General features: G+C 47.5%; 1 protein-coding gene, 14 non-coding genes and 1 pseudogene across 15 annotated transcripts; 1 reads left to right on the forward strand and 15 right to left on the reverse strand.

Moving 5' to 3' along the window:
* Positions 1–219: 219 nt before the first annotated feature.
* On the reverse strand, positions 220–338 carry LOC135807580 (5S ribosomal RNA). The gene has a single exon (XR_010551854.1). It is a non-coding gene; the product is annotated as a 5S ribosomal RNA (ribosomal RNA).
* Positions 339–734: 396 nt separating this feature from the next.
* Positions 735–853, reverse strand: LOC135807581 (5S ribosomal RNA). Its single transcript, XR_010551855.1, has one exon. It is a non-coding gene; the product is annotated as a 5S ribosomal RNA (ribosomal RNA).
* Positions 854–1,249: 396 nt separating this feature from the next.
* LOC135807582 (5S ribosomal RNA) lies at positions 1,250–1,368 on the reverse strand. Its single transcript, XR_010551856.1, has one exon. It is a non-coding gene; the product is annotated as a 5S ribosomal RNA (ribosomal RNA).
* Positions 1,369–1,764: 396 nt separating this feature from the next.
* On the reverse strand, positions 1,765–1,883 carry LOC135807584 (5S ribosomal RNA). The gene has a single exon (XR_010551858.1). It is a non-coding gene; the product is annotated as a 5S ribosomal RNA (ribosomal RNA).
* A 396-nt stretch (positions 1,884–2,279) lies between these two features.
* On the reverse strand, positions 2,280–2,398 carry LOC135807585 (5S ribosomal RNA). The gene has a single exon (XR_010551859.1). It is a non-coding gene; the product is annotated as a 5S ribosomal RNA (ribosomal RNA).
* A 391-nt stretch (positions 2,399–2,789) lies between these two features.
* On the reverse strand, positions 2,790–2,907 carry LOC135807760 (5S ribosomal RNA; annotated as a pseudogene).
* A 252-nt stretch (positions 2,908–3,159) lies between these two features.
* LOC135807671 (5S ribosomal RNA) lies at positions 3,160–3,278 on the reverse strand. Its single transcript, XR_010551941.1, has one exon. It is a non-coding gene; the product is annotated as a 5S ribosomal RNA (ribosomal RNA).
* Positions 3,279–4,673: 1,395 nt separating this feature from the next.
* Positions 4,674–4,792, reverse strand: LOC135807586 (5S ribosomal RNA). The gene has a single exon (XR_010551860.1). It is a non-coding gene; the product is annotated as a 5S ribosomal RNA (ribosomal RNA).
* A 391-nt stretch (positions 4,793–5,183) lies between these two features.
* LOC135807721 (5S ribosomal RNA) lies at positions 5,184–5,302 on the reverse strand. The gene has a single exon (XR_010551989.1). It is a non-coding gene; the product is annotated as a 5S ribosomal RNA (ribosomal RNA).
* Positions 5,303–5,700: 398 nt separating this feature from the next.
* On the reverse strand, positions 5,701–5,819 carry LOC135807672 (5S ribosomal RNA). Its single transcript, XR_010551942.1, has one exon. It is a non-coding gene; the product is annotated as a 5S ribosomal RNA (ribosomal RNA).
* A 1,400-nt stretch (positions 5,820–7,219) lies between these two features.
* On the reverse strand, positions 7,220–7,338 carry LOC135807587 (5S ribosomal RNA). Its single transcript, XR_010551861.1, has one exon. It is a non-coding gene; the product is annotated as a 5S ribosomal RNA (ribosomal RNA).
* A 481-nt stretch (positions 7,339–7,819) lies between these two features.
* LOC135807588 (5S ribosomal RNA) lies at positions 7,820–7,938 on the reverse strand. The gene has a single exon (XR_010551862.1). It is a non-coding gene; the product is annotated as a 5S ribosomal RNA (ribosomal RNA).
* A 397-nt stretch (positions 7,939–8,335) lies between these two features.
* Positions 8,336–8,454, reverse strand: LOC135807707 (5S ribosomal RNA). Its single transcript, XR_010551976.1, has one exon. It is a non-coding gene; the product is annotated as a 5S ribosomal RNA (ribosomal RNA).
* A 415-nt stretch (positions 8,455–8,869) lies between these two features.
* On the reverse strand, positions 8,870–8,988 carry LOC135807589 (5S ribosomal RNA). Its single transcript, XR_010551863.1, has one exon. It is a non-coding gene; the product is annotated as a 5S ribosomal RNA (ribosomal RNA).
* A 388-nt stretch (positions 8,989–9,376) lies between these two features.
* LOC135807590 (5S ribosomal RNA) lies at positions 9,377–9,495 on the reverse strand. Its single transcript, XR_010551864.1, has one exon. It is a non-coding gene; the product is annotated as a 5S ribosomal RNA (ribosomal RNA).
* Positions 9,496–9,761: 266 nt separating this feature from the next.
* LOC135804698 (mediator of RNA polymerase II transcription subunit 8-like) lies at positions 9,762–27,126 on the forward strand. The gene is made up of 9 exons (XM_065318635.1): positions 9,762–9,924; positions 10,006–10,121; positions 11,990–12,134; positions 13,021–13,063; positions 19,628–19,734; positions 21,457–21,553; positions 24,879–24,941; positions 25,273–25,320; positions 25,929–27,126. The coding sequence occupies exons 1-9, from the start codon at positions 9,919–9,921 to the stop codon at positions 25,997–25,999; spliced, it is 696 nt and encodes a 231-aa protein (XP_065174707.1). The 5' UTR covers positions 9,762–9,918; the 3' UTR covers positions 26,000–27,126.
* Positions 27,127–27,982: the final 856 nt, after the last annotated feature.

Here is a 27,982-nt window from a genome sequence, read left to right on the forward strand (position 1 = left end):
CTCTTTCTTTGAAAGAAAAAAACACCTTTGAAGATAGACTGAAGCCGCTGAATAATCAAAAACAACGTAGATCTACGCAGCACTGTCCTGTTTTCTGTGCGACGAACACTGAAGAAGAACTGAGCCTTGCAGCAAGGAAGACAAAGAAAGAGAAGAAAAGAAGAAGAAGAAAAGAAATGAAATGAAAAGGAAAGAAAAGAAAAGAAAAGAATAGAAAAAAGTCTACAGCACGAGGTATTCCCAGGCGGTCACCCATCCAAGTACTAACCTCGCCCGACGTTGCTTGACTTCGGTGATCGGACGAGAACCGGTATTTTCAACGTGGTATGGCCGTAGACATTCTTTTCCTTTCGCCGACTCCCCTTATACTGAAAACACCCAGTGTCGCGCACGGACGCACAATAACCCACACAAATACATGCTAAGCGCACAGGTACAGTCCATAGCTGCCATCAGGGATCTAGGGCGTCTGCCTGCGTGCGGCTGCAAATACGCAATTGCATGCTGGGTCAGGGGTTCGGGGAAGAAAGAAAAAAACGCCTTTGAAGATAGACTGAAGCCGCTGAATAATCAAAAAGAACGTAGATCTACGCAGCACTGTCCTGTTTTCTGTGCGACGAACACTGAAGAAGAACTGAGCCTTGCAGCAAGGAAGACAAAGAAAGAGAAGAAAAGAAGAAGAAGAAAAGAAATGAAATGAAAAAGAAAGAAAAGAAAAGAAAAGAAAAGAAAAAAGTCTACAGCACGAGGTATTCCCAGGCGGTCACCCATCCAAGTACTAACCTCGCCCGACGTTGCTTGACTTCGGTGATCGGACGAGAACCGGTATTTTCAACGTGGTATGGCCGTAGACATTCTTTTCCTTTCGCCCACTCCCCTTATACTGAAAACACCCAGTGTCGCGCACGCACGCACAATAACCCACACAAATACATGCTAGGCGCACAGGTACAGTCCATAGCTGCCATCAGGGATCTAGGGCGTCTGCCTGCGTGCGGCTGCAAATACGCAATTGCATGCTGGGTCAGGGGTTCGGGGAAGAAAGAAAAAAACACCTTTGAAGATAGACTGAAGCCGCTGAATAATCAAAAAGAACGTAGATCTACGCAGCACTGTCCTGTTTTCTGTGCGACGAACACTGAAGAAGAACTGAGCCTTGCAGCAAGGAAGACAAAGAAAGAGAAGAAAAGAAGAAGAAGAAAAGAAATGAAATGAAAAGGAAAGAAAAGAAAAGAAAAGAAAAGAAAAAAGTCTACAGCACGAGGTATTCCCAGGCGGTCACCCATCCAAGTACTAACCTCGCCCGACGTTGCTTGACTTCGGTGATCGGACGAGAACCGGTATTTTCAACGTGGTATGGCCGTAGACATTCTTTCCCTTTCGCCGACTCCCCTTATACTGAAAACACCCAGTGTCGCGCACGCACGCACAATAACACACACAAATACATGCTGGGCGCACAGGTACAGTCCATAGCTGCCATCAGGGATCTAGGGCGTCTGCCTGCGTGCGGCTGCAAATACGCAATTGCATGCTGGGTCAGGGGTTCGGGGAAGAAAGAAAAAAACACCTTTGAAGATAGACTGAAGCCGCTGAATAATCAAAAAGAACGTAGATCTACGCAGCACTGTCCTGTTTTCTGTGCGACGAACACTGAAGAAGAACTGAGCCTTGCAGCAAGGAAGACAAAGAAAGAGAAGAAAAGAAGAAGAAGAAAAGAAATGAAATGAAAAAGAAAGAAAAGAAAAGAAAAGAAAAGAAAAAAGTCTACAGCACGAGGTATTCCCAGGCGGTCACCCATCCAAGTACTAACCTCGCCCGACGTTGCTTGACTTCGGTGATCGGACGAGAACCGGTATTTTCAACGTGGTATGGCCGTAGACATTCTTTTCCTTTCGCCCACTCCCCTTATACTGAAAACACCCAGTGTCGCGCACGCACGCACAATAACCCACACAAATACATGCTAGGCGCACAGGTACAGTCCATAGCTGCCATCAGGGATCTAGGGCGTCTGCCTGCGTGCGGCTGCAAATACGCAATTGCATGCTGGGTCAGGGGTTCGGGGAAGAAAGAAAAAAACACCTTTGAAGATAGACTGAAGCCGCTGAATAATCAAAAAGAACGTAGATCTACGCAGCACTGTCCTGTTTTCTGTGCGACGAACACTGAAGAAGAACTGAGCCTTGCAGCAAGGAAGACAAAGAAAGAGAAGAAAAGAAGAAGAAGAAAAGAAATGAAATGAAAAGGAAAGAAAAGAAAAGAAAAGAAAAGAAAAAAGTCTACAGCACGAGGTATTCCCAGGCGGTCACCCATCCAAGTACTAACCTCGCCCGACGTTGCTTGACTTCGGTGATCGGACGAGAACCGGTATTTTCAACGTGGTATGGCCGTAGACATTCTTTCCCTTTCGCCGACTCCCCTTATACTGAAAACACCCAGTGTCGCGCACGCACGCACAATAACACACACAAATACATGCTGGGCGCACAGGTACAGTCCATAGCTGCCATCAGGGATCTAGGGCGTCTGCCTGCGTGCGGCTGCAAATACGCAATTGCATGCTGGGTCAGGGGTTCGGGGAAGAAAGAAAAAAACACCTTTGAAGATAGACTGAAGCCGCTGAATAATCAAAAAGAACGTAGATCTACGCAGCACTGTCCTGTTTTCTGTGCGACGAACACTGAAGAAGAACTGAGCCTTGCAGCAAGGAAGACAAAGAAAGAGAAGAAAAGAAGAAGAAGAAAAGAAATGAAATGAAAAGGAAAGAAAAGAAAAGAAAAGAAAAAAGTCTACAGCACGAGGTATTCCCAGGCGGTCACCCATCCAAGTACTAACCTCGCCCGACGTTGCTTGACTTCGGTGATCGGACGAGAACCGGTATTTTCAACGTGGTATGAAAAAGCCTGCGTGCGGCTGCAAATACGCAATTGCATGCTGGGTCAGGGGTTCGGGGAAGAAAGAAAAAAACACCTTTGAAGATAGACTGAAGCCGCTGAATAATCAAAAAGAACGTAGATCTACGCAGCACTGTCCTGTTTTCTGTGCGACGAACACTGAAGAAGAACTGAGCCTTGCAGCAAGGAAGACAAAGAAAGAGAAGAAAAGAAGAAGAAAAGAAATGAAATGAAAAGGAAAGAAAAGAAAAGAAAAGAAAAACGTCTACAGCACGAGGTATTCCCAGGCGGTCACCCATCCAAGTACTAACCTCGCCCGACGTTGCTTGACTTCGGTGATCGGACGAGAACCGGTATTTTCAACGTGGTATGGCCGTAGACATTCTTTTCCTTTTTGCTGACGATATTCTATTGTATGTTTGCGGTACGCAGAAGAATGCGCTTAGCAACTCCCTGTCTGCAGCTGTCTCAGCCATTAGTACCTGGCTGTCAAACCGCAATTTAATTCTAAATGCTCGGAAGACACAAGTGCTCTTCCTGTCTACGCCACATATTACTGACCACCAATTTTCAGTCTACTGCCATGGAGTGCAGCTCAAGCAAGTGACATGTGCAAAGTACCTTGGAATACATTTGGACCAGGATCTTTCTTGGAGCACTCAAGTTGATTCTATGGTCTTCAAACTAGCCAGTAAAATTGGTATTCTGTTCCGAAATCGACACAATATTCCGCTGACTTGCCGAGAAACCTTAGTAAAGTGCCTAGTGTTGCCAGATTTTCTATATGCATCAAATTGTTTTTCTGCTGGCCTTTCCTTAACCCAGTTAGGTAGGCTTGAACGAATGCTAAAGCGAGCTTTGCGTTCAGTGTACGATACTGTTTTTTGTAGCCCATCAAGCCCTTTATTTGCGAGACTTGGTCTAGATCGTTTGGCAACCATGTATTGCAAGAAATTACTGTATCTGACGTGGCGCTGTTTGGAAGGCCGCTGTAGTGTCACATTAAGTCAAATGTTCGAGCGTTTAAATAATGGTCTTGCAACGCGCAGCCTTGTATCACGCACTCTTAAGTTGCCCATGCTCAGAACTGCCTTTGCCCGTCATGGCGCTTCCTTCCAATGTGCTAAGCTGTGGAATGATTTGCACCCTCTAGCTCGCTGTGTGGATAACTCCGCCCGTTTTAAGAAACTGTTACCCCAATGCCTTGCTTTTTCACGCTAGTAATTATGACTTTCAGCTATGCAAAATGCGAACATGATCACCTATCCAATACCGGTAGTCTATCATATTAATTATTCATATCTTTTTGCATCTTTCCCTCGAGTGGGTCTATTGTTATTAGGCAATTGTCTGTTATAGTCACCACTATAAATAAAAATCCAATCCAATCCAAAATCCTTTCGCCGACTCCCCTTATACTGAAAACACCCAGTGTCGCGCACGCACGCACAATAACACACACAAATACATGCTGGGCAAACAGGTACAGTCCATAGCTGCCATCAGGGATCTAGGGCGTCTGCCTGCGTGCGGCTGCAAATACGCAATTGCATGCTGGGTCAGGGGTTCGGGGAAGAAAGAAAAAAACACCTTTGAAGATAGACTGAAGCCGCTGAACAATCAAAAAGAACGTAGATCTACGCAGCACTGTCCGGTTTTCTGTGCGACGAACACTGAAGAAGAACTGAGCCTTGCAGCAAGGAAGACAAAGAAAGAGAAGAAAAGAAGAAGAAAAGAAATGAAATGAAAAGGAAAGAAAAGAAAAGAAAAGAAAAAAGTCTACAGCACGAGGTATTCCCAGGCGGTCACCCATCCAAGTACTAACCTCGCCCGACGTTGCTTGACTTCGGTGATCGGACGAGAACCGGTATTTTCAACGTGGTATGGCCGTAGACATTCTTTTCCTTTCGCCGACTCCCCTTATACTGAAAACACCCAGTGTCGCGCACGCACGCACAATAACACACACAAATACATGCTGGGCGCACAGGTACAGTCCATAGCTGCCATCAGGGATCTAGGGCGTCTGCCTGCGTGCGGCTGCAAATACGCAATTGCATGCTGGGTCAGGGGTTCGGGGAAGAAAGAAAAAAACACCTTTGAAGATAGACTGAAGCCGCTGAATAATCAAAAAGAACGTAGATCTACGCAGCACTGTCCTGTTTTCTGTACGACGAACACTGAAGAAGAACTGAGCCTTGCAGCAAGGAAGACAAAGAAAGAGAAGAAAAGAAGAAGAAGAAAAGAAATGAAATGAAAAGGAAAGAAAAGAAAAGAAAAGAAAAAAGTCTACAGCACGAGGTATTCCCAGGCGGTCACCCATCCAAGTAATAACCTCGCCCGACGTTGCTTGACTTCGGTGATCGGACGAGAACCGGTATTTTCAACGTGGTATGGCCGTAGACATTCTTTTCCTTTCGCCGACTCCCCTTATACTGAAAACACCCAGTGTCGCGCACGCACGCACAATAACCCACACAAATACATGCTAGGCGCACAGGTACAGTCCATAGCTGCGTTCAGGGATCTAGGGCGTCTGCCTGCGTGCGGCTGCAAATACGCAATTGCATGCTGGGTCAGGGGTTCGGGGAAGAAAGAAAAAAACACCTTTGAAGATAGACTGAAGCCGCTGAATAATCAAAAAGAACGTAGATCTACGCAGCACTGTCCTGTTTTCTGTGCGACGAACACTGAAGAAGAACTGAGCCTTGCAGCAAGGAAGACAAAGAAAGAGAAGAAAAGAAGAAGAAAAGAAATGAAATGAAAAGGAAAGAAAAGAAAAGAAAAGAAAAGAAAAGAAAAACGTCTACAGCACGAGGTATTCCCAGGCGGTCACCCATCCAAGTACTAACCTCGCCCGACGTTGCTTGACTTCGGTGATCGGACGAGAACCGGTATTTTCAACGTGGTATGGCCGTAGACATTCTTTTCCTTTTTGCTGACGATATTCTATTGTATGTTTGCGGTACGCAGAAGAATGCGCTTAGCAACTCCCTGTCTGCAGCTGTCTCAGCCATTAGTACCTGGCTGTCAAACCGCAATTTAATTCTAAATGCTCGGAAGACACAAGTGCTCTTCCTGTCTACGCCACATATTACTGACCACCAATTTTCAGTCTACTGCCATGGAGTGCAGCTCAAGCAAGTGACATGTGCAAAGTACCTTGGAATACATTTGGACCAGGATCTTTCTTGGAGCACTCAAGTTGATTCTATGGTCTTCAAACTAGCCAGTAAAATTGGTATTCTGTTCCGAAATCGACACAATATTCCGCTGACTTGCCGAGAAACCTTAGTAAAGTGCCTAGTGTTGCCAGATTTTCTATATGCATCAAATTGTTTTTCTGCTGGCCTTTCCTTAACCCAGTTAGGTAGGCTTGAACGAATGCTAAAGCGAGCTTTGCGTTCAGTGTACGATACTGTTTTTTGTAGCCCATCAAGCCCTTTATTTGCGAGACTTGGTCTAGATCGTTTGGCAACCATGTATTGCAAGAAATTACTGTATCTGACGTGGCGCTGTTTGGAAGGCCGCTGTAGTGTCACATTAAGTCAAATGTTCGAGCGTTTAAATAATGGTCTTGCAACGCGCAGCCTTGTATCACGCACTCTTAAGTTGCCCATGCTCAGAACTGCCTTTGCCCGTCATGGCGCTTCCTTCCAATGTGCTAAGCTGTGGAATGATTTGCACCCTCTAGCTCGCTGTGTGGATAACTCCGCCCGTTTTAAGAAACTGTTACCCCAATGCCTTGCTTTTTCACGCTAGTAATTATGACTTTCAGCTATGCAAAATGCGAACATGATCACCTATCCAATACCGGTAGTCTATCATATTAATTATTCATATCTTTTTGCATCTTTCCCTCGAGTGGGTCTATTGTTATTAGGCAATTGTCTGTTATAGTCACCACTATAAATAAAAATCCAATCCAATCCAAAATCCTTTCGCCGACTCCCCTTATACTGAAAACACCCAGTGTCGCGCACGCACGCACAATAACACACACAAATACATGCTGGGCAAACAGGTACAGTCCATAGCTGCCATCAGGGATCTAGGGCGTCTGCCTGCGTGCGGCTGCAAATACGCAATTGCATGCTGGGTCAGGGGTTCGGGGAAGAAAGAAAAAAACACCTTTGAAGATAGACTGAAGCCGCTGAATAATCAAAAAGAACGTAGATCTACGCAGCACTGTCCTGTTTTCTGTGCGACGAACACTGAAGAAGAACTGAGCCTTGCAGCAAGGAAGACAAAGAAAGAGAAAAGAAGAAGAAGAAAAGAAATGAAATGAAAAGGAAAGAAAAGAAAAGAAAAGAAAAGAAAAAAGTCTACAGCACGAGGTATTCCCAGGCGGTCACCCATCCAAGTACTAACCTCGCCCGACGTTGCTTGACTTCGGTGATCGGACGAGAACCGGTATTTTCAACGTGGTATGGCCGTAGACATTCTTTTCCTTTCGCCGACTCCCCTTATACTGAAAACACCCAGTGTCGCGCACGCACGCACAATAACCCACACAAATACATGCTAGGCGCACAGGTACAGTCCATAGCTGCCATCAGGGATCTAGGGCGTCTGCCTGCGTGCGGCTGCAAATACGCAATTGCATGCTGGGTCAGGGGTTCGGGGAAGAAAGAAAAAAACACCTTTGAAGATAGACTGAAGCAGCTGAATAATTATTATTATTATTATTATTATTTAAATTTTGAATAGGGCAATCCCCACAGGCCTAAGGCCTTTTTACAGGGTACCCTATGTGGTCACGTATAGATTTAATCAAAAAGAACGTAGATCTACGCAGCACTGTCCTGTTTTCTGTGCGACGAACACTGAAGAAGAACTGAGCCTTGCAGCAAGGAAGACAAAGAAAGAGAAGACAAAGAAAGAGAAGAAAAGAAGAAGAAGAAAAGAAATGAAATGAAAAAAGTCTACAGCACGAGGTATTCCCAGGCGGTCACCCATCCAAGTACTAACCTCGCCCGACGTTGCTTGACTTCGGTGATCGGACGAGAACCGGTATTTTCAACGTGGTATGGCCGTAGACATTCTTTTCCTTTCGCCGACTCCCCTTATACTGAAAACACCCAGTGTCGCGCACGCACGCACAATAACACACACAAATACATGCTGGGCGCACAGGTACAGTCCATAGCTGCCATCAGGGATCTAGGGCGTCTGCCTGCGTGCGGCTGCAAATACGCAATTGCATGCTGGGTCAGGGGTTCGGGGAAGAAAGAAAAAAACACCTTTGAAGATAGACTGAAGCCGCTGAATAATCAAAAAGAACGTAGATCTACGCAGCACTGTCCTGTTTTCTGTGCGACGAACACTGAAGAAGAACTGAGCCTTGCAGCAAGGAAGACAAAGAAAGAGAAGAAAAGAAGAAGAAGAAAAGAAATGAAATGAAAAGGAAAGAAAAAGAAAAGAAAAGAATAGAAAAAAGTCTACAGCACGAGGTATTCCCAGGCGGTCACCAATCCAAGTACTAACCTCGCCCGACGTTGCTTGACTTCGGTGATCGGACGAGAACCGGTGTTTTCAACGTGGTATGGCCGTAGACATTCTTTTCCTTTCGCCGACTCCCCTTATACTGAAAACACCCAGTGTCGCGCACGCACGCACAATAACCCACAAAAATACATGCTAGGCGCACAGGTACAGTCCAAAGCTGCCATCAGGGATCTAGGGCGTCTGCCTGCGTGCGGCTGCAAATACGCAATTGCATGCTGGGTCAGGGGTTCGGGGAAGAAAGAAAAAAACACCTTTGAAGATAGACTGAAGCCGCTGAATAATCAAAAAGAACGTAGATCTACGCAGCACTGTCCTGTTTTCTGTGCGACGAACACTGAAGAAGAACTGAGCCTTGCAGCAAGGAAGACAAAGAAAGAGAAGAAAAGAAGAAGAATAAAAGAAAAGAAGAAGAAGAAAAGAAATGAAATGAAAAGGAAAGAAAAGAAAAGAAAAGAAAAGAAAAAAGTCTACAGCACGAGGTATTCCCAGGCGGTCACCCATCCAAGTACTAACCTCGCCCGACGTTGCTTGACTTCGGTGATCGGACGAGAACCGGTATTTTCAACGTGGTATGGCCGTAGACATTCTTTTCATTTCGCCGACTCCCCTTATACTGAAAACACCCAGTGTCGCGCACGCACGCACAATAACACACACAAATACATGCTGGGCGCACAGGTACAGTCCATAGCTGCCATCAGGGATCTAGGGCGTCTGCCTGCGTGCGGCTGCAAATACGCAATTGCATGCTGGGTCAGGGGTTCGGGGAAGAAAGAAAAAAACACCTTTGAAGATAGACTGAAGCCGCTGAATAATCAAAAAGAACGTAGATCTACGCAGCACTGTCCTGTTTTCTGTGCGACGAACACTGAAGAAGAACTGAGCCTTGCAGCAAGGAAGACAAAGAAAGAGAAGAAAAGAAGAAGAAAAGAAATGAAATGAAAAGGAAAGAAAAGAAAAGAAAAGAAAAAAGTCTACAGCACGAGGTATTCCCAGGCGGTCACCCATCCAAGTACTAACCTCGCCCGACGTTGCTTGACTTCGGTGATCGGACGAGAACCGGTATTTTCAACGTGGTATGGCCGTAGACATTCTTTTCCTTTCGCCGACTCCCCTTACACTTCTTGCTTATACTGAAAACACCCAGTGTCGCGCACGCACGCACAATAACCCACACAAATACCATGCCATGCAGTAATCATGGTAATGTGCAAATGACAGCATGGCAAACCTTTGTCCCTCTCGAACGGGAGCGAAAAGTCACTTTTTTTGCACCTTGGCCTGTGGACTATTATTTTTATGAAAAAGAAGCTCGCAAAATTATTTTGCTTTTTTGTAGTTTTGAAAACTGTTTTGGCGATGATGGTACGTACATGTACATGTAGTATTTGACCTGAATTGTGAACTCAAACTGTAGCTACGAAATCTGACTTGCTCATGTTGCGAGAAGTCGATTATTGCATTCATCTCGGCATTAGAAAGGGCTGCTTTTCACCTGGTTCCTCGGAAGACGATGCAGGTACCGAAGGCCATTGCGCTATGTGATAGAATTCTGAACGATGAACTGATTCGTTAGCAATTGATTCTGCACAATTTCTAGGCTCAGGATGGTCGTGGCGTGGATGTGGCTTTGTCCTCATTGGCTGGACGAGTTGGAGACCTAAAACAGTCATTACGCGCGTTGCTTGTCAAGCTGGAACATGAGAATCACAATTGGTTAGGTTCGAGCCTTTCTGTGTGCATTCTAAAGTTTTCTAAAGTAGAGTCTTCTGTGTGCATTCTAAAGTTTTCTAAAGTAGAGTCTTCTGTGTGCATTCTAAAGTAGAGCACTCTGTCCACTCAACTTGTACCCTGTATAACAACACTCTGCAAAAGTCCGAGTAAAGAGCAAAACCACTGCAATCTATCACGCATGTACATGTACAGTCTAAAGTCTATATGCCCAACAGTATGCAACTGTGCACATAGGGTCTGGCATGGCGTGCTGCTCACATTGCGTAACCACTGGCGTGCCCGCTGGGCGGCAGTCCGCTATATTATTACAGTATTATAGTTTAGTCTGCTACGGTTTCCAGCTTCTAAGTGTACGTCTCTTGGAAACTTCGGAAGGTTTATGAGTGACACATCGCGCACAGGCACTCTCTTTGAACTTTACTAGTCAGGGGCGTAGCAGCCGCTCCGGCCGGTCCGGCTTTGGCCGGACCACTTTTTCGCCCGACCACGACCACCATATTAAAACAATGCCAAAAGTGCCCAGAATGCAGGATTTTGCACCCTAATTTCAAAAAAATTCCGGGCCCGGACCACCCATGGCCGGACCACCCCCAACGACGGTGCTACGCGCCTGCTAGTAGCATATTATGTGTGAAAGCGTTGCCCCTAAACCACAGAATACTGTAGATGAGGTATTTTCATGTGTTTTTTTCCTATGAATTTTGTCCCCCCCCCCCCCCAGCATATGAAATTACAACTCAGGAGTCGAAGAGTCCACTGCTACATTCCGTATGCCTGTCTCATTGGCGTGACGAGCCCATCGCGAATGCTATGCTGATGATCGTTTGCGAGAGATGCGATCCGCTTGTGAGAGGTGCTCTTGGCAGACAACTTCTTTGCAGCGTTTGTGCTTTTTCCGTTAGTCAAAGCGACTGCTGCTTCAGGATCGAACCAGACCACGATCGGCAATTTCCGGAAGCCTCCCGGAAACTGGTCAATCCACCGTGCTATTTCAACAGCTATGCCTTTGCTGCTTGCACAAGTCCAAGTCAAGCACCAAGGACAAAATTAGCGAGCGTGTGAAATTTCTCGCCTGCTTTTCGAGACTGACGTAGTCGACCTGTTGTAGGCACTGCACTGCTAGCTGGCTTTCCTGAACTACTGCCTACAGTACTGGTCGTGGCAGCCGCATTTGCTAATACTGCTCCCTCTGCACCGTACCAGTGCCATACCGCACACTCGTGAGTTAGTCAAGTGTCAAATCAAGTCAGCGGGAAAAGCGCGAGCCCCGGCGCAGAGAGCAACCGCCTTCTTGAAGGGAAAGTATGCTAGCTCCCTGAGATCAATAAGCCCATTGCGCCATTCCGCATTGCCAAATATGGAATGCGTAAGTAATGTGAGCACGCTAGGGTCAGGAGTGCACTGTTGAACACCCCCAGACGGCCATGCCCAGGTGGCTGTGCGGGGTGTTTGCGGTACAAATTACTTCATTGCGCAGTGGGCGTATTGTCCTGGCAGCCCACGCTACTTTTGACAAGACCGGTCTCAGGGACCTAACACTACTTTTTAAAACGTGCCATGCAAACAGCAATCAGCAGGTACTTGATACCCTCCTCTGTGTTCAATGTAGGCATGGTATTAAAAATGGGAATTGTAAAATTCTCAAAATGTTGTGTTATCCGTAGTCTTTTTAAATTATTTTAATCCTTGGCTCTCCATCCGAGTCTTGTAAAATTCTCATTTGGCAAGGCTGAAGCTCAGGGAATGCACTCTTTTCGCTGAGACTGTTCAAATTCGAATTTCTGCCAGGCAACTTGTACTGTGTGTCCACATATGTACATTGTATGTTGTGTTGGTTATTGCGCATATAGGCCGTCAATTCTTGACAATTTCACTGCACTATCTGGGCATGTGAGCACGTTGGTCAAGCAACTGAAGAGTGACAAAACACCTCCACTTCAGAATCTTGTTGTTCTTCCTTTGGAGATCCGCAGTGAGCCAGACAAGCATTTAGAGGTGTGTCGGTGGATGTGGCCGTGCTTGTGTCTGTTCTAGAATGGGGTGTTGGAAGGAGAGAATTTTTTTTGTCTTCGTCTGTGGCTGCCTGTCTTGTGTGCTACAAGTGCTTGAAGTGCATATCTACGAGTGTGAATCTGTGACAGTGTGTGTGTGTGTGTGTGTGTGTGTGTGTGTGTGTTTCCGCATGTGCTTTTTGTGTGTATATGTGTGTCTGCATGTGTGTGTCTGCATGTGTGTCTGCATGTGTGTCACTGTGTGTGTGTTTGTGTGTGTTTGTGTGTGTGTATGTGTGTGTGTGTGTGTGTGTGTGTGTGTGTGTGTGTGTTTGTAGTCAGTGGTGTTTGATAACCGCCTGCACGTAATGCACGGAGTCACAGGAAAGCGGTTTTATTTTCCCTTCTCCCTATGTGTGTACCTCAAGCTCTACACCTATTTGTGTGTGTATGTGTTTCTCTCGCTCTCTCTCCCTCTCTCTCTCTTTCTCTCTCTCTCTCTCTCTCTCTCTCTCTCTCTCTCTCTCTCTCTCTCTCTCTCTCTCTCTCTCTCTCTCTCTCTCTCTCTCTCTCTCTCTCTCTCTCTTCTCTCTCTCTCTCTACCACAACTCACTCCCTGTGTGTATATTGGTATGTGTTTGTCTACGAGTGTGTGTCTGCATGTGCGTATGTCTGCATGTACACCGTTGCGTGCTTCCGTACAGTTTTTGATCACATACACGATGGGAAGCTCACACATTGCCCACTGTACCGGCATGCGTACATGCATCTGCAGTGTTGAACCCATTCCAGAACTGCAGACGGTCAGATCCACTTTAAAAGACAATCAGGCGCTTTTTTCTGTTTGCTTACTCATGCTGTGCCTGTCAATATGACTGTGTTGACTGCAGAAAATAACTGAAGGTCGTGTACCAGTATTCCACCATGAAGTTGGTACGTATGCTTGCAATAGTTCATTTGCACATTGTAATGATGACATCACTCGGCTAAGCCAACCGTCAATTTTTTTTTAAACCTAATGGGTGTCGGTCGGGCTTGCCTTTTGACAGGCAGGAAGTATGAGAAGCAATGACGTTTTCCTCTTGTGCTGGTGAGGAAGATGCCAAAGAAATATTTAGGCCCGTGTCGTTAGTTGTTCAGTGTTCTTGCCAGTAGTAAATACCATCAACTAGGCCATACCGCACCATTGTTGCGTCCCGCTGTGCACGGCACACAGCGGCAAAGAAGCAAGCTCAGGCGAGAAAGTGTCGTTTCGCGCTTTCCCAAAGGCTGAAGCGCTGAGGAGGTGTACCAGATGGACCACGATGAAACGATAACAATGTCAGGTATAGAGAAATGTTTTCATATGAAAATAATCTTTGAAAACAATGGTCACATGATCTTCCAAGCTCGTGAGAACTCTGGCATGTGATATGAAAGCGCGTCCCACAGCCTACACCTTTCTTCAGATCACGTTGGTCTGAAAGCATGCAAAAGAACCATACTGGCTGCGGAGTTGATGGGAGCAAGACTGGCCGTCACTGCGTTGAGGCAGCAGATAGTGAGTGCGTTCGATTATGCCCGCGAATCGATTCATGAATCGATTCGCGCTATTCACATCACACCATGTGAAAGGGGAGAATGGATTCCGAATCGATTCCAGGGCTCATGACATGAAATCAAACGGCGAGATTCCATTCATGAATCGATTCAAGTGCGTAATCGAACGCACTCACCGGATGCAGACATGTTGACACTGCAGGAATTGGCAGCGGGCGTTTTGATACCGTGGCCACAGGCTCCGGACACGATCATGCAGAAACTGATTGTAGTTACCGGTACTGCAAAGTGTTCTTGATTGCGGATGTGATCATGCTGAAGGCACTGGGATTGGGTGTGTGGATGAAGAAGCTGTCTGTTATCCAGTGTCCACCTCCTCCTCAGTGTCTGTGCTGCCGGAGTGGGTACTGCACGATTCTGCTTACCAGGCAGGCAGAAGGTGCTGAAAATAGAAATTCTTAGATTTCTCGAGGCCAGGAAATGCCACATCGCGCTCAATCCGTTTGACGAGCAATCCCGCCGGTGTCCATACACCGAAATCAGCCTAGCCACATTCAGTCACAAACATTTGAAACTGAACCTGGTAGAAGTAGGGGTGTGATTTCTTGAGCTCCAGGTTTTCAGCATCACGGGGACAGGAAGGAGGGCTTCACTGTTGCTTCATAAAGTTACATCGTGCGGCAGCTGTAGGGACATTTTACCTCCACCAAACCAGTTCCATGTACATGATCTGACACAATCCCATCAGGTGAAGCAGCTAACCAAGGACTGTTGGTCCTGACCGCAAGGCCGCACCTGGTCAATGTAAAGCCTGGGGAAGTCAGTTGCTTAGTACTTGTAGTCAAGTATTTGGCTATAGCATCTGCCTCACGACGAATACCATAGCGTGTGGCTGCATTCCCGTGGAATTCACCGCCAAGTTTCTGGTGCACAAGTGGTTGAAAGTTGCTTCCACGCCGTGTGATGATTTCCTTGCACGACGTTGCCGTAATCCTTAAACGTCACTCTTCAAGAGCCGAACATGCATATCAAGTTGCTTCTCCGGAGTTCGTTATTCAAGCTTTCGTCGAACAACACTACATAATCTGACGCACTCCGCACTGTGCTCTTCAGCAAAGATGCAAAGTGGGGACCAAATCCGAAGGTGCTCACATACGAGCACTTCCGCTCGCCACAAGAAAACTGTTGGGCAATGGTGCTCTCTGAAAACTAGGGCCGAAACGATTGCCCATTTTGCCATAACGATTAACCAATAACACTAACGATCGATTTATTGGTTTTACCGATTTCCCTAACAAGTTTTATACGTGTCATGTTGGACATCAGTATACAGCAAAAACAATTAAATTCGTTCAACTATATACAGGTACGTATGGGTGAAAGATCCGCACAGGCCCAAAAAAGACCAAAATGAAATTTGCAACGTGATATGAGCAGTGTTCCTCTGCCATTAAACATCAGCTATCAGTCGTCTGTCTTCTACAATGGAGAAGGGTGGACTGGAATCGACAATCCAGTCGATGATCGACTCCGTCAACATGCCTGGGCGCCTGCTGTCGCACGTTCGCAAGTTACCTGTGCCGAAGACCGACGTGACGGGCTTCATTCCAGCACTGTTCGTCGCATTGTCACTGCGCTCAACATTGCTGGTAGTCGCCGTTGCTGTCGACTGGGTTGCTGATCCTTTCCCTACCGCAGCGGCGTACTGGTCTTTATGAGCAGAAATCAGGTGCTGGAACAAGTTGGTTGTGCCGCTTTGACGGACGAACTCGCGGCTGCACGAATTGCATTTCGCTACGCTATCAGCTTCCTCGAAATATGCCCAAGCTGGCGATCTCTTGGTCAGATTAACTTTCGCTTTTCCAGGCGGCAGCATTGTCACTGCTCTCCTCGCCAACAATCAAAAACTAACTAAGTTTTTCACAAGAACTGAACAAATTAGAAGGACGGCAGCCACACTCACAGTTTCGCTACAACCTAATAGTAATGAAGCTTTCCGGTTGTTACATTTTCCGGCTACGCTGACTAGTGCAGTGAATGTCGTGACTATGTAGTATGTACGACTACGACTCGAGTACGAGTACCCAAAAAGGATCAAGCGCTAGCGTGCAATGATTGTACGGACCTACGGCTTCATGCACGTGTACTTCGACGTTCATGTACTTGTGCGCATGACGCGCGTGCATGATGCCATGCATGGTCTGCTTGTACTGACGTCATGACCGCTCTCGCACTATACAGTCATAATCGTTATCGATCATAACGATTATCGATTTCATCCATAACGAGTGATATACGAGTAATCGGTATAATCGTTTCGGCCCTACTGAAAACATTTTCCGAAACAGGTCACCAACGTGTGTGCAGCTGTTGAACGAGTAGTTACTGTTCACAACGTTTAACACCCAATAAGCTTCAGAGGCGAGAGACTTCCAGACCATGCGAGGATGCTCCGGTTGGTTCCAAGAGTCTTGGAACCAAACGGAGCATCCTTGCTGTTCAATCGTGGCCTCGTAGCCTAGGCCGTTCTTATTTTCGTGTACTACACAGTCTATGCACAGTTGAGTTACCATGTACACATTGGTATGCTGTGCTTGGTAAAAATCCAGCCTGTTCGTTCTTCGGCACCCGGCAGTACTGTCCTGTAGGCCTACATTTACCACTTGGCATAGATTGCGAACGTTTTTTGAAATGTAACTCGGATAATGAAAAAAATCGACGGGTTCGCGTACCGGGCAGGTCAAGAACTAGGAGTCGTACAACTCCCTGGTCAAGAACCACCTTTCCGCTTCCGTGGGACGCCACCACCCCATGATCAGGCGTCAGATGCGGCTCCTAAACGGTGGGGGAGGATATATCAGATCCACCAACCAGAGGCCAAACTCGGATAATGAGCCAGTGATAAATGTTAAATATAAGAAGGAAACAAGTTATGAAGCAACTATTCACGACTGTAACAAGATAATAAGCAGTGTTGCCGTGGGACGTAGCTTGTGCACACTTTCGCTGCGCTCACCTTCCCCTCTTCGATCCTACCCAACCATGAACCATCCAAGTTGGAAGGCTGTTAGTTTGTTCACTGGAAATGTGTTAGAGCTAGGTCTCAGTCCGTTGAATGTCTCAGTAGCCTGTCAGTTTTGTGCCCTGTTATCGCCCTTTCTGACTACTTATTATCTTGTTACAGTCGTAGATAATTGCTTCATAACTCGTTTCCTTGTATTTTCTTCTTATATTTAACATTTTCAAAATGGTTTAACCTGTAGCGACCGGACTCACTGTCCATTACGTCATTCTACAAAAGCATGCGCAAGAAGTAAAATCATTCTCTTTGGCCTCAACTTCTTTGTTGTCCGGTTGGCCAAAGTAGCCGTCGTCTAGGGCCCGACGTAAAAACTCTAAACTGGTGACCCCAGACGCTGCGCTTTTCGGAGTTAACTAGTTTTCATCTTGCCATCCCTGAGCTCGGCTCGCTGCAGTTTCCTGCTCGCCTCAACTCTCGGGATCCCGTCAATCGCCGGCTGTTGACGTAAAACTTGAGCCTCACCATCTCGAAACTGGATCCGCCTCGGAGCTGCTGTGGCCCCTGCCACCCTCCCGGCCACCTGGATACCCCGCTATCCTGCCACGGCTCCACATCAGTCATTTTCGTCCTTTGTATTCGTCCTGGCCTCAAGCTGGAATTTGGCCACCTCCACCGTTCGTACCGGCTCAACTGTGCACGCACGCAGGCACACGCCCGGCACAGGACTTGGAGCTGCGCACGCCTCCATCCGTCCCCGCCTCACTCGGCACGCCTCACCCCAGTGCAGTGTTTCTGCTGGTACCCTGCAAAGCCTGCAACATGCAGCCGCCTCTGGCATGATAACACTCCTCTGTCACGCGTACATTTCCTCTTTTCTTTCTTTCCGCCTCTGATATGCTCTCCACCTCTGTCACGTTAACACACCTCTGACACGTTAACACACCTCTGTCACGTTAACACACCTCTGACACGTTAACACACCTCTGTCACGTTAACACACCTCTGTCACGTTAACACACCTCTGACACGTTAACACACCTCTGTCATGTTGACACACCTCTGTCACGTTAACACACCTCTGTCACGTTAACACACCTCTGTCACGCTAACACACCTCTGACACGTTAACACACCTCTGTCATGTTGACACACCTCTGTCACGTTAACACACCTCTGTCACGTTAACACACCTCTGTCACGCTAACACACCTCTGACACGTTAACACACCTCTGTCACGTTAACACACCTCTGTCACGTTAAAACACCTCTGACACGTTAACACACCTCTGTCACGTTAACACACCTCTGACACGTTAAAGGGGAAGTTAAGGCAAAAATTAAAATTTCACCAGTTGTAGTCTTCGGGGTGCTGAGTCGAATGGTCTTGGTCCGAGAAAGCTGAGACGCTCCCTTCCTACTTGAATCCCAATCGAACTCGCGCACTTCCACCGAAACTGGGTGACTGCGCCCTACTAGATGGGGATTTGTATGCAAAATGTCACTAAAAGCGCCGTTTCGTTCTTATAAAAGCACGGATGACCGCGATTGGCCCATATGTTGTAGTCTTTTGGACGCTGAGTCGACTGGTTTTGGTCCGAAAAGGCTGCGATGCAGCGTTCCTCCTTTATTCCCAATCGAACATGGTTGAACAAGCGGTCACGTGCTCCTGCGTACACCAGTCAGCTGGTCACCGTGCCTGCAGGGTACAACTTACTAGCCTGTTTGACCTTTTTTGGGTGCAGTCCTGTCACTCGAGTTGAACCTTGGTGTGAAAGTTGTCACCTGCTGGCGGTGTGACCAGGTGATTTGGGCACCCAGGAGCACGTGACCACTTGTTCAACCATGTTCGATTGGGAATAAAGGAGGAACGCTGCGTCCAAAAGACTACAACATATGGGCCAATCGCGGTCATCCGTGCTTTTATAAGAACGAAACGGCGTTTTTAGTGACATTTTGCATACAAATCCCCATCTAGTAGGGCGCAGTCACCTAGTTTCGGTGGAAGTGCGCGAGTTCGATTGGGATTCAAGCAGGAAGGGAGCGTCTCAGCTTTCTCGGACCAAAACCATTCGACTCAGCACCCCGAAAACTACAACTGGTGAAATTTTAATTTTTGCCTTAACTTCCCCTTTAACACACCTCTGTCACGTTAACACACCTCTTGTCACGTTAACACACCTCTTGTCACGTTAACACACCTCTGACACGTTAACACACCTCTGTCACGTTAACACACCTCTGACACGTTAACACACCTCTGTCACGTTAACACACCTCTGTCACGTTAACACACCTCTGTCACGTTAACACACCTCTGGCACGTTAACACGCCTCTGGCACGTTAACACGCCTCTGGCACGTTAGCACACCTCTGGCACGTTAACACACCTCTGTCACGTTAACACACCTCTGTCACGTTAACCCGCCACTGTCATGTATCTCTCTTTCCACTTTCTGCTTTCTGACTTTTGTTTCGGCCTTGTTGCCACGTTATCAACAAATTTCATACACGCAGCGCTCTCTTGTACATATTGTATTATATTTTTTTCTTGCCTTTCCGCCTTGTACATGCCGCGCTTCCTTTCCCTTCTCTCTCCTTTTTCTTGTTCATCTTGTTTCGCTCCTCCCGACCTCACCACTGGTGGGGGAGTACTGTAGCGACTTGACTCACTGTCCATTGCGTCATTCTACACAAGCATGCGCAAGAAATAAAATCATTCTCTTTGGCCTCAACTTCTTTGTTGTCCGGTTGGCCAAGGTAGCCGTTGTCTAGGGGCCGACGTAAAAACCCTAAAAACCAATGGATGAAGCTATCCACAAAATATATTCCATTGACATGGTACTGGAACTATTCTGTAGGTTCCATCCACTCTGGGCGAGATGTACGTATTTCTGATCCCGTTACTGTTGCATCATGTTCTTGTTGGTATTGCAGTGCCTGACTACCTTCGCACCAAACTTGACTTATCACTAGAGCAGCACAACCAAGCCCAACTGGAAAAGGCCACGGCTGCCATAGCTGCCAATCCGACGGACTGTGAGGTATGGTGTGTACATGTATACAGCCACCACCCCCCCCCCCCCCCCCCCCCCTCTCTCTCTCTATCTTTTTTTCAATAAAATTGAAAATTGTCGACTGGAGAGAAGTGAAATGACCAGACGAGCGATTTTTTACTACTTGGCCTGGAGTTGCAGTGGTGTTCCTTGAGCGAGGTGGTGGACAGCAGTGGATTTTCTCATGACAAGTTTGGATTCTCTGTACATGTACTCCTCTCTACAAGAGCTTTCCAGCGATCCTCAAAACCGGTGAAGTAGAACTGTACTTCGCCGTAAATATGCTGCCACTGATCTGCCCACCGGTTGGCTAGGGAGAGTGAGGGAGAGTGGGGGAAAGGGGGCTCAGAGTAGTGAAATCTCTCTAAAAAAAAGCAAAAAGGTTATAGAAGAACGGTATCAGATTGTCAATTCCGTTTACTGCATGCATTATGTAATGTTCTGTACTATGTTCTGTGCTATGAACCATGCACACGAGCAGATAGGATCAATGACGTCATAGTAGTGCAATATACGCATGCAAGTTAGCAGCCAACACAAAGGCTGACGCCGCTGCAAATTGCCAGCCCGCCAAGACGACGACATCATCCCCGAAGACGAAGGCCGACAGCCTGGAGAACTGCAAACTGATGGTGGATCCGTACTCAGCACGTGACGCTACCGTAGGACTTGTCCCACTTGGAGGCTAGTCGTATAGCGAGTCGCCATTGATACGCACGGTATTCAGTGTGCCGTGCACCGTCTGTTGAACAGACGAGCCGGGTGAAGGCGCTCTCAGCTCCTCTGCGGCCGTCTTGTACTTTCTCTTCTTGAGAGGCAGCACTGTTGGGCACGGCGTTCCAAGAGAGGTTTGAGCGGACGTACCTGGATGCACCGGCATCCACTATGCGGTTATCAAAGTACGCCACCCTGTCTCCCTCCCAAACCCCACGGACCAGCCAATCAGCCTGCAGTGTGGGACGGCTGTTGCCATCCTGCGCCAGCGCCAGCACAGGCTCGACAGTCACACCACCCCAGGCAGCGCCTGCCAGCCAGATATCAAATTTGTGGACATCATTGTGCCCGTGCTTCGATACCCCACCCTTCATACACTTTTACAGTGCCACCCATGCTGTAAGGAGAAAGCAGCTGCACAGCCATCGCAATGCGACAGGAGGGCATTCGGCTCCTGGCCATACCGAATCACCAACTGGCCGTGGAACTGGACCGCCATGTTATAGCCTTCCTGCCTCAGAGGAAGCACGGTCAACCAGCCGGACGCGTTGCCGTCAACGATACGGTTGATGGTCCGTTGTTGGCAAGGCGGGAGCGCGGCACGGATGACTCTACTGTGTTCCGTCAGGTGCATGTCTCGAGCGCGGCTGCCTCGCTGTTGACTTGATGTCCTGTGCTGTGTTCTATACTATATTCTGTTGTATGTTCTATTACTATGTGCTATACTATGTCCTGTGCTATGTGCGATACAGTCAGACCTCGCTTATCCGGTCCTCTTTCATCCGGATCCCTCGCCATCCGGAAGAAAATAGCTGGTTACAAATTTACAGCATACATGGTGCGTCCAACATAACCAGTGTTCGGTTATCCGGTTCCCTCGCCTATCCGGATATTTTTATGGAAAACGGATGTTAAGAGAGGTCTGACTGTACTATGTTCTGTGCTATGTGCTATACTATGTTCTGTACTATGTTCTGTGCCTTGCTGGCTGTGCAGACCAAGGTGAAAGAACTCAATGCATGCTGTGACAATCTCCTGGAGCTGGTCAAGTCGGTACGGGAAGACTGGGATGAGGCGTCTGCAACCATTTCATGTGAGTAATCTGACAAGTGTGGTGCTCACTGTCCATGTTGACTGTAGATGGGCAACTATTCGTCTGCGATTTCTTTAGTTAGAGGTCGAGTTTCAACCTTCCGTCAAGAACTTACTTTCGTTAATTTCGCAACAGAGATTGAGCGTTTGTGCCTGCAAACATGTACACTTTCTTATTGTGGCAAAGCTTCATTTCTGCAGGCAGATACTAGCGCTTCTCGCCGTCGGAGATGGAAACCGGCCCACAAAATGGCGAAAATGAGAATGCCTGTAATTTTCCAGTGGCAGGAGCCCAGTGCAGTCCAAGTGTCTTGCTTTCTGGGCTTTTAGAGCCAGTGGCAGGACATCGGACCTAACCCATTAAGCCCCAGTTACACTACGGCAAAAATGCTGCGTGAAGCGTCTGAATCATGAGTTTTTCCATGGCAACTGACGAAAACGCTGGAAATTTGAGCGTCTCGCGCAAGCGAATCGGCTGCGTTGCCGCTGCAAGCACTTGCATGGAAAAACAGTGTGTTTTGAGAATAGCGTACCGTACCGTGCTCTTATCGTAGGGATTTGGTTCCCCCACAGAGTGGTGTTGTTAAATGCGTCAGGCCGCGACGGCAAAAGCAAAAATGCAAAATGCAGTGTGACTCAACGTCAGCGTCAACTGCTTGAGTTTGACGCCGCGTCCAGCTTCAAACTTGACGTAGTGTGACCGAGGCCTTATGCACGGAAAAAATGTGCACCGACTGAATTTGACCTCTCAGCTCGCATCAAATTTCACTACGCTACCCTACGGGTCGTAACTCTGGTCTCCTTTTTACGATTTTTACAATCTTAGGCTTCCTGGAAAGCTCGTCACAAGTGGAATACATCAGGCCGACACTTGCTAAAAACTCAGTAAAAAGTAAAACATGCCAGCCCCACAGCCCAGCATCTAATTAGTCTTAGCCAGTATTCCGGAAATGTCATCTGGTCTTTTTCTGGAAACTGCCACCAGCCAGCGTGCCATTTCGAATGAGCTTCCACGCTGCAGCATGCTCGGGAGGGTGGCGAAATCCTTCATTCAAAACTGCACACACACACACACACACACACAACAGATATTGAACGACATCAGGGAAATCTTAGTCAGTGTTAGTCTGACTGTATACTTCATACAAGTTCATAGTACATGCATGTGACTGCGAGAGGGCTCATTCCTGATGGGCATGGGTACATCGTACACAGCCGTATTTAAATGTATAATTATAATCGCCCATGGTACGGAGGGCATGATGGCTGATTCATGCCCTAGTGCGTAGCCCGAGGTCGTGCACCGTAGCCCAGGGGCTACGGTGCACGACCTCGGGCTACGCACGTGGGCATGCAATCAGCCATCATGCCCGATCTGTACCATGTGTGTATTATAGTTCATACATGCCACGTGCCTAGTTGTAGAGACTGCACCCCAAAAAAGGTATCTGTACCGTCCGTTAGTTTCAAATACACCACAAAAGGAGCGGCAACAAGTTCGGCATCACAGACTGTATTCGCCTTCTTACAGTCATTTTGTGATATTTATTGTGAAAGAGGCACTGGACAAGTTGGCTCCAGCCATGTTGATAATTATCGGCTTGGGAGGATCTGCAGACTGGGCAGTGGCGGAAGTTCGTCATCCAGTGACGCAAAAACTTCCTAGACTTTGGCAGAAGACAATTCCGGCAAACCAGGAATGGTTAGCTCCTCATTTGGACTAACTTGCTGAGGTGGCAGACTGATCGTCGAGGGGCTTAACTGCTGGTGAAGCACTGATGCCATTCCTCTTTGTTGATTCGACGATGGCCTACTATAGCTGGTCAAGCTCTGGGCATTCCGATGTCCGGTGATCGCCATTATGCTGCGATCCGAAACACGTTGGTGAGTAAGAGTTGTTATAACAGTTGAACGTAGACAATGGTTGGTGTAAGTGAAGTTTTGTGTCGGCTTTCTCGCATAATATCCTTTAGCATACTGTCCATTTTATTCTTTCCAATTGGTGCGTTGAAGTACCACGGCTGTTGTCCTGTTTGGTCTACGTTGGGTCGTTGAAACAGCCGATCGCATACAGGATTCAGCTTGCCGAGATACATCTTGATACTGAACACTTGATGGCTGTCCTGTATGCGACCGGGTGTTAGAGCACTGGTATCGTTCTGGTGGTTCTTCGTGATAAAGTCGGTGGATAGGGTGAAGTACTCTGCTCCGCTGTCGTCCTTGCACAGTACCAGGTCATTCTTCTTCATCATTGCCTGAACTTCCCGTGCACGCAGTCCAAAGTACAGAGTCACAAAAAAACCATACTTGCTGAAGTAAAGTCTTTGTGTACTCCAAACATGTAACTTATTTTCTGCATATCTGTGTCAGAAATCGGGTCCTTATGCTTGACCAGTCTCAGCTTGCCTTCGCGTTTCAACTTTTTCCATACACCGTCAAATACATTGTTAGAACGCACGAACTGTGGATCGTTAAACAGGTCGAAACCACGGTCTTCCAAATGCCTGTTGAGGGCAGCACGAAACCCGTTGTAACTATTCCGTTGATATTTTGCTTCCATCCCATTTTTTCCTGCCAACGTAGCACTTGCACAGCACTTCGGCCAGTTGGTCTTTCAAACACACTTTCAGGTCACACTCTAAGTCATTCTCATCCACAAAAGCTTCCAAAACGCGTATCCAAACTTTAGTACACTCTTTCGTGCCTTTTGGTACTCTTTCATTCAAAATGTCCTCAACATCGTCGTCCAAAACCGGATCAAAGCGGCGTTTTGCAGTCGGAGACGACACAATGGCAACTTCGATCAGTAGGACACGGACACACTTCTGCAAGTAAGGTAAGGTTTCTCCTTTTGCAATATGTCTCTCTTCTCTGCGTGCGTGTTATGGATCGTGTGTACTACCTGTAGTTTCCTTCTTGCCATTCAGTTTATGGATCGTCCCGTACGTTCATATACTGCGTGGCAAGCAGGAAACCGCAGGTAGTGCGCATACTCCATACAACGTGCGTACTAGATGGGTCATTCTTAATGGGCACGGGCACACCGTACCCGGGCATAATCGACTGATTATGCATGGATATGGTGCTTCTCTGATTGGTCAAATCCTAGCAACGACCTGCAAACAGGCACGTGACATGTATGAATGACTGATTTTGCCCAGATACGGTGCTTCTCTGATTGGCGACACGCTAACTTACAATGTGGAAACAGGCTTGTGAAATAGTATCAACCCCTCTATAATTGCTCTACATTTTTGCTGCTGTATATTGCTGCTGCTGCTGCTGCTGCTGCTGCTGCTGCTATTGCTACTATTGCTGTTGCACAGCTGCATCTCGCCAAGATGAAGTAGAGACGGCGAAACTGGTTGCCGCCATGGCACCTGTTGCGGGTGAGTCTCGTATGCTCAGTTGTTTGCAGTGCTTTATTTCAGGAGTCAGTATTTCCACCCACTACTCTGTCTATCTTTGTTGGTCTGATTGTGTTGGTGATTTCATCTGCTTGTTCCCATAGCTGTACATTGCCACATGGCTTGCACATTGGGGGGGGGGGGGGGGGGGGGGGGTTCTGTGTGTGTATGTGTGGAGAGAGAAAGAGGGGGGGGTTCTGTGTCCACATGGGTGGGCTATGTGCGTATGAGTGCTCACGTGCACGTGTGTCTGTGTGTATTTGTGGCACGTTTTCATTTAATCCACTGTGCTTTATCGTCGTGTGCTATGCAGTTCCTGCTACGTCTGGGCGTTCCGGAAAGAGTGGAGGACAATTTAAATGTAAGCACCCTACAATCTGTACCCTGCCTACTGTAATCTAACTGCAGTCCGTATGACTGGATTTCCTTGTACGGAGAATAGCCGAATACCCGTTCAGTTTATGTTGAAGTGCTAATCGTGCTAAGTTCGTGATTGAGAGGCAGAGGGCACCAAGGATTATACCAGATGGATAGATTCCAACCCTGCTGGGACTTACACGTAATTGGGAGCTCGTGAGCAGAGCAGAACGGCGTTGAGAACTTGAGACAATGGTGTGCAGTGTTAGTGCTAGGTCTGCACATTCTGAGCACTGAACGGTTACTAGTGTGTCCATGAGGCCGACCGGATGTCCATGTACCACCACTGTAGTGGTAGATGCAGTAGTGTTCCCGTGTCAACTCCTGTGTTATGATGTTACTCACAGTGTGTGTGTATGTATGTGTGTGCGTGTGTGTGTATGTGTGTGTGTGTGTGTGTGTGTGTGTGTGTGTGTGTGTGTGTGTGTGTGTGTGTGTGTGTGTGTGTGTGTGTGTGTATCTGTGTGTGTGTGTGTATCTGTGTGTGTGTGTGTGTGTGTGCGTGTGTGTGTGTATGTATGTGTCTCTGTGTGTGTCACTATGTATGCGCAGCTCAAAGCAGCGTCAGGTCAGACCTGAAATCTGCAACGGCATCGCACCCCTACGGAAGATCATCGCGGTGATATTTCATAGAAAACTACGCAGAGTGCTGGCGCTTTCACATGACTGGCCACTGCCATCTGTTGGAGTCTTTGGAATTCAATGACAGCCGATCACCACCACACAATTACTAGAAGCTATTACGGTCTCTGCCGTGTCTCATCTGACATTCTGACTACAAGAATCGCATCAAAGCGCGTCACTCCATCGGCACAAGTCGATCATTATAAGCCAGAAAGCCCGATTACATGTAGTAGCTTGAGTACGCTGCATTCTGCCAGGGAGTGAGGCAACGCCCCAGACCTCTGCCATTATCGCCTTCGCTCTCTCGGGACCGAGTTGCCTGCCGTGTTGGCCCTACGAACGGCTACTTGACTTCACTCTTTCAGAGAGTAGGTCACTGGCAGTTGGGACTTGTTTGAATACCCTATGGTATTCCCTGCCTTGGTATGTTTGATGTCAGTCTGGACTGCCCCAAGACTGTCTTGCCCACGGCCTCACGGCTGCCATGTGCGATACGGCGGTGTGCTGCACGTGCACGTCGCTGTCACAGACGCCTCTCATTTTCCCTGCTCTGAGGAGTCCGCCCGCCAGCACGCAAAACTGTGTAATGTTGCTATGTACTAGAAGCGACCCTGGAATCAGTCTGCTGTAGATCTACAGTGCGTGTGCAATTCGTTGGTACTTGTGTACATGTAGTAGGGTGCTGCTACGAGTCTCAGTCTGCTGTGTACTAGTATTCAGGGATGTTGTCGATCCAGCTCTGGTCTAGCTGTAGGTTTTGCAATAGAATTCATCTTCAACTGAGCTGTTTCTTGTAGCTATCTTGACCATTTTTTCTTTCTTGTTTGCAGTGTTCTATTCCAACTGTACCTGCCCAGCAAGCTGGTCCCCTACCCCCTCCCCCCCTCCCCCCCCTCCCATTTCTGGCCCCTCACTGACATCCTGGTTTCTGTATGATCTGGGTAATATTTGATGGAACTTTTAGCACACGTTTTTATTTTTCATTCTTTTGGGTACATATCCAAGCTCTCCTGTGCTGGTCAGAGTACACCCACTACTTTCACCATTGCCCTGCAACCGTCCAACTCATTTATACCATAATATACACTCAACTGTACTTCATAAGGCTTTGGCAAAATGCCCATTGTCGGGTTTGCAGTGATGTGCCCGCAGTCTCAGAAACGATCGGTAATGATAATAGCATATTATCATACACTATACTAAACCAGGTACGGTACATTGTTCTGACTGTGACATGACGTGCCAGCAGAAATGATGGTGTGTGCAGATTGACTTTTCCACACCCACTGCAGGAACACCCATACCCCCACCCCCACCCTGCTCTGATTACTGATCATGTTTGAGCTTGCACACCATACTCCATTGCAGACCTGATGTTGCCAAAGGGGAAAGAGTGACGAAGTGTAGTCACTGCCGGATGATTGCAGTGTAAAGAAACTTGCTGTGACTTGTGAGTCGTAAGCCACTATTACACTAATGGCACTATGCCATGCACAAGACATAATCAATGGCATGACCCGAGGTCCTCACGGGTAGCACGGGTACCCGACTACCCGTGCACACCACTACTTGACACCAGTACAAAGTCAGAGGCAGGGAGTAGTAAAATAACTGGCCAGAGAAGTGCCCGCTAGCTACAAAATGCGGAAGCGATGTACAATCAAGTCATGACGATGCACGTGGCATCTCTGTAGCCAGAGCACGGTCAATGACTATGACCAAGAGTACATGAATGGTTTTCATGTACTCTTGCTATGACTATTATAGCAATAAAAACTGCTTTATGGCAGCTTTCTGAAAAAAGTTATTGTGTTCTACTCCTGGGTCCTTCCCCATAGAAAATTTATGAAATTGCTTTCCAAACTGCCTTGGAGTGGACTCCGTCTAAAAAGTAAGAAATTAACGAAATGTGATTGCGTGCTCGATGTCTGTGCCGATCGACAAGGCGCGGAAACTCCAGCAGGAGTGCCACCGAGCCTTGT

This window comes from Sycon ciliatum, chromosome 1 (assembly GCF_964019385.1).
Source record: "Sycon ciliatum chromosome 1, ocSycCili1.1, whole genome shotgun sequence".
NCBI classification, from domain to species: domain Eukaryota; kingdom Metazoa; phylum Porifera; class Calcarea; order Leucosolenida; family Sycettidae; genus Sycon; species Sycon ciliatum.

What these genes read in the sequence shown, in the direction of transcription:
- LOC135804698 (XM_065318635.1), top strand. An exon ending in CCAATCCGACGGACTGTGAG is followed by an intron (nt 19,735 to 21,456) that starts GTATGGTGTGTA and finishes CTGGCTGTGCAG; the next exon opens with ACCAAGGTGAAAGAACTCAA. An exon ending in CGCCATGGCACCTGTTGCGG is followed by an intron (nt 24,942 to 25,272) that starts GTGAGTCTCGTA and finishes TGTGCTATGCAG; the next exon opens with TTCCTGCTACGTCTGGGCGT.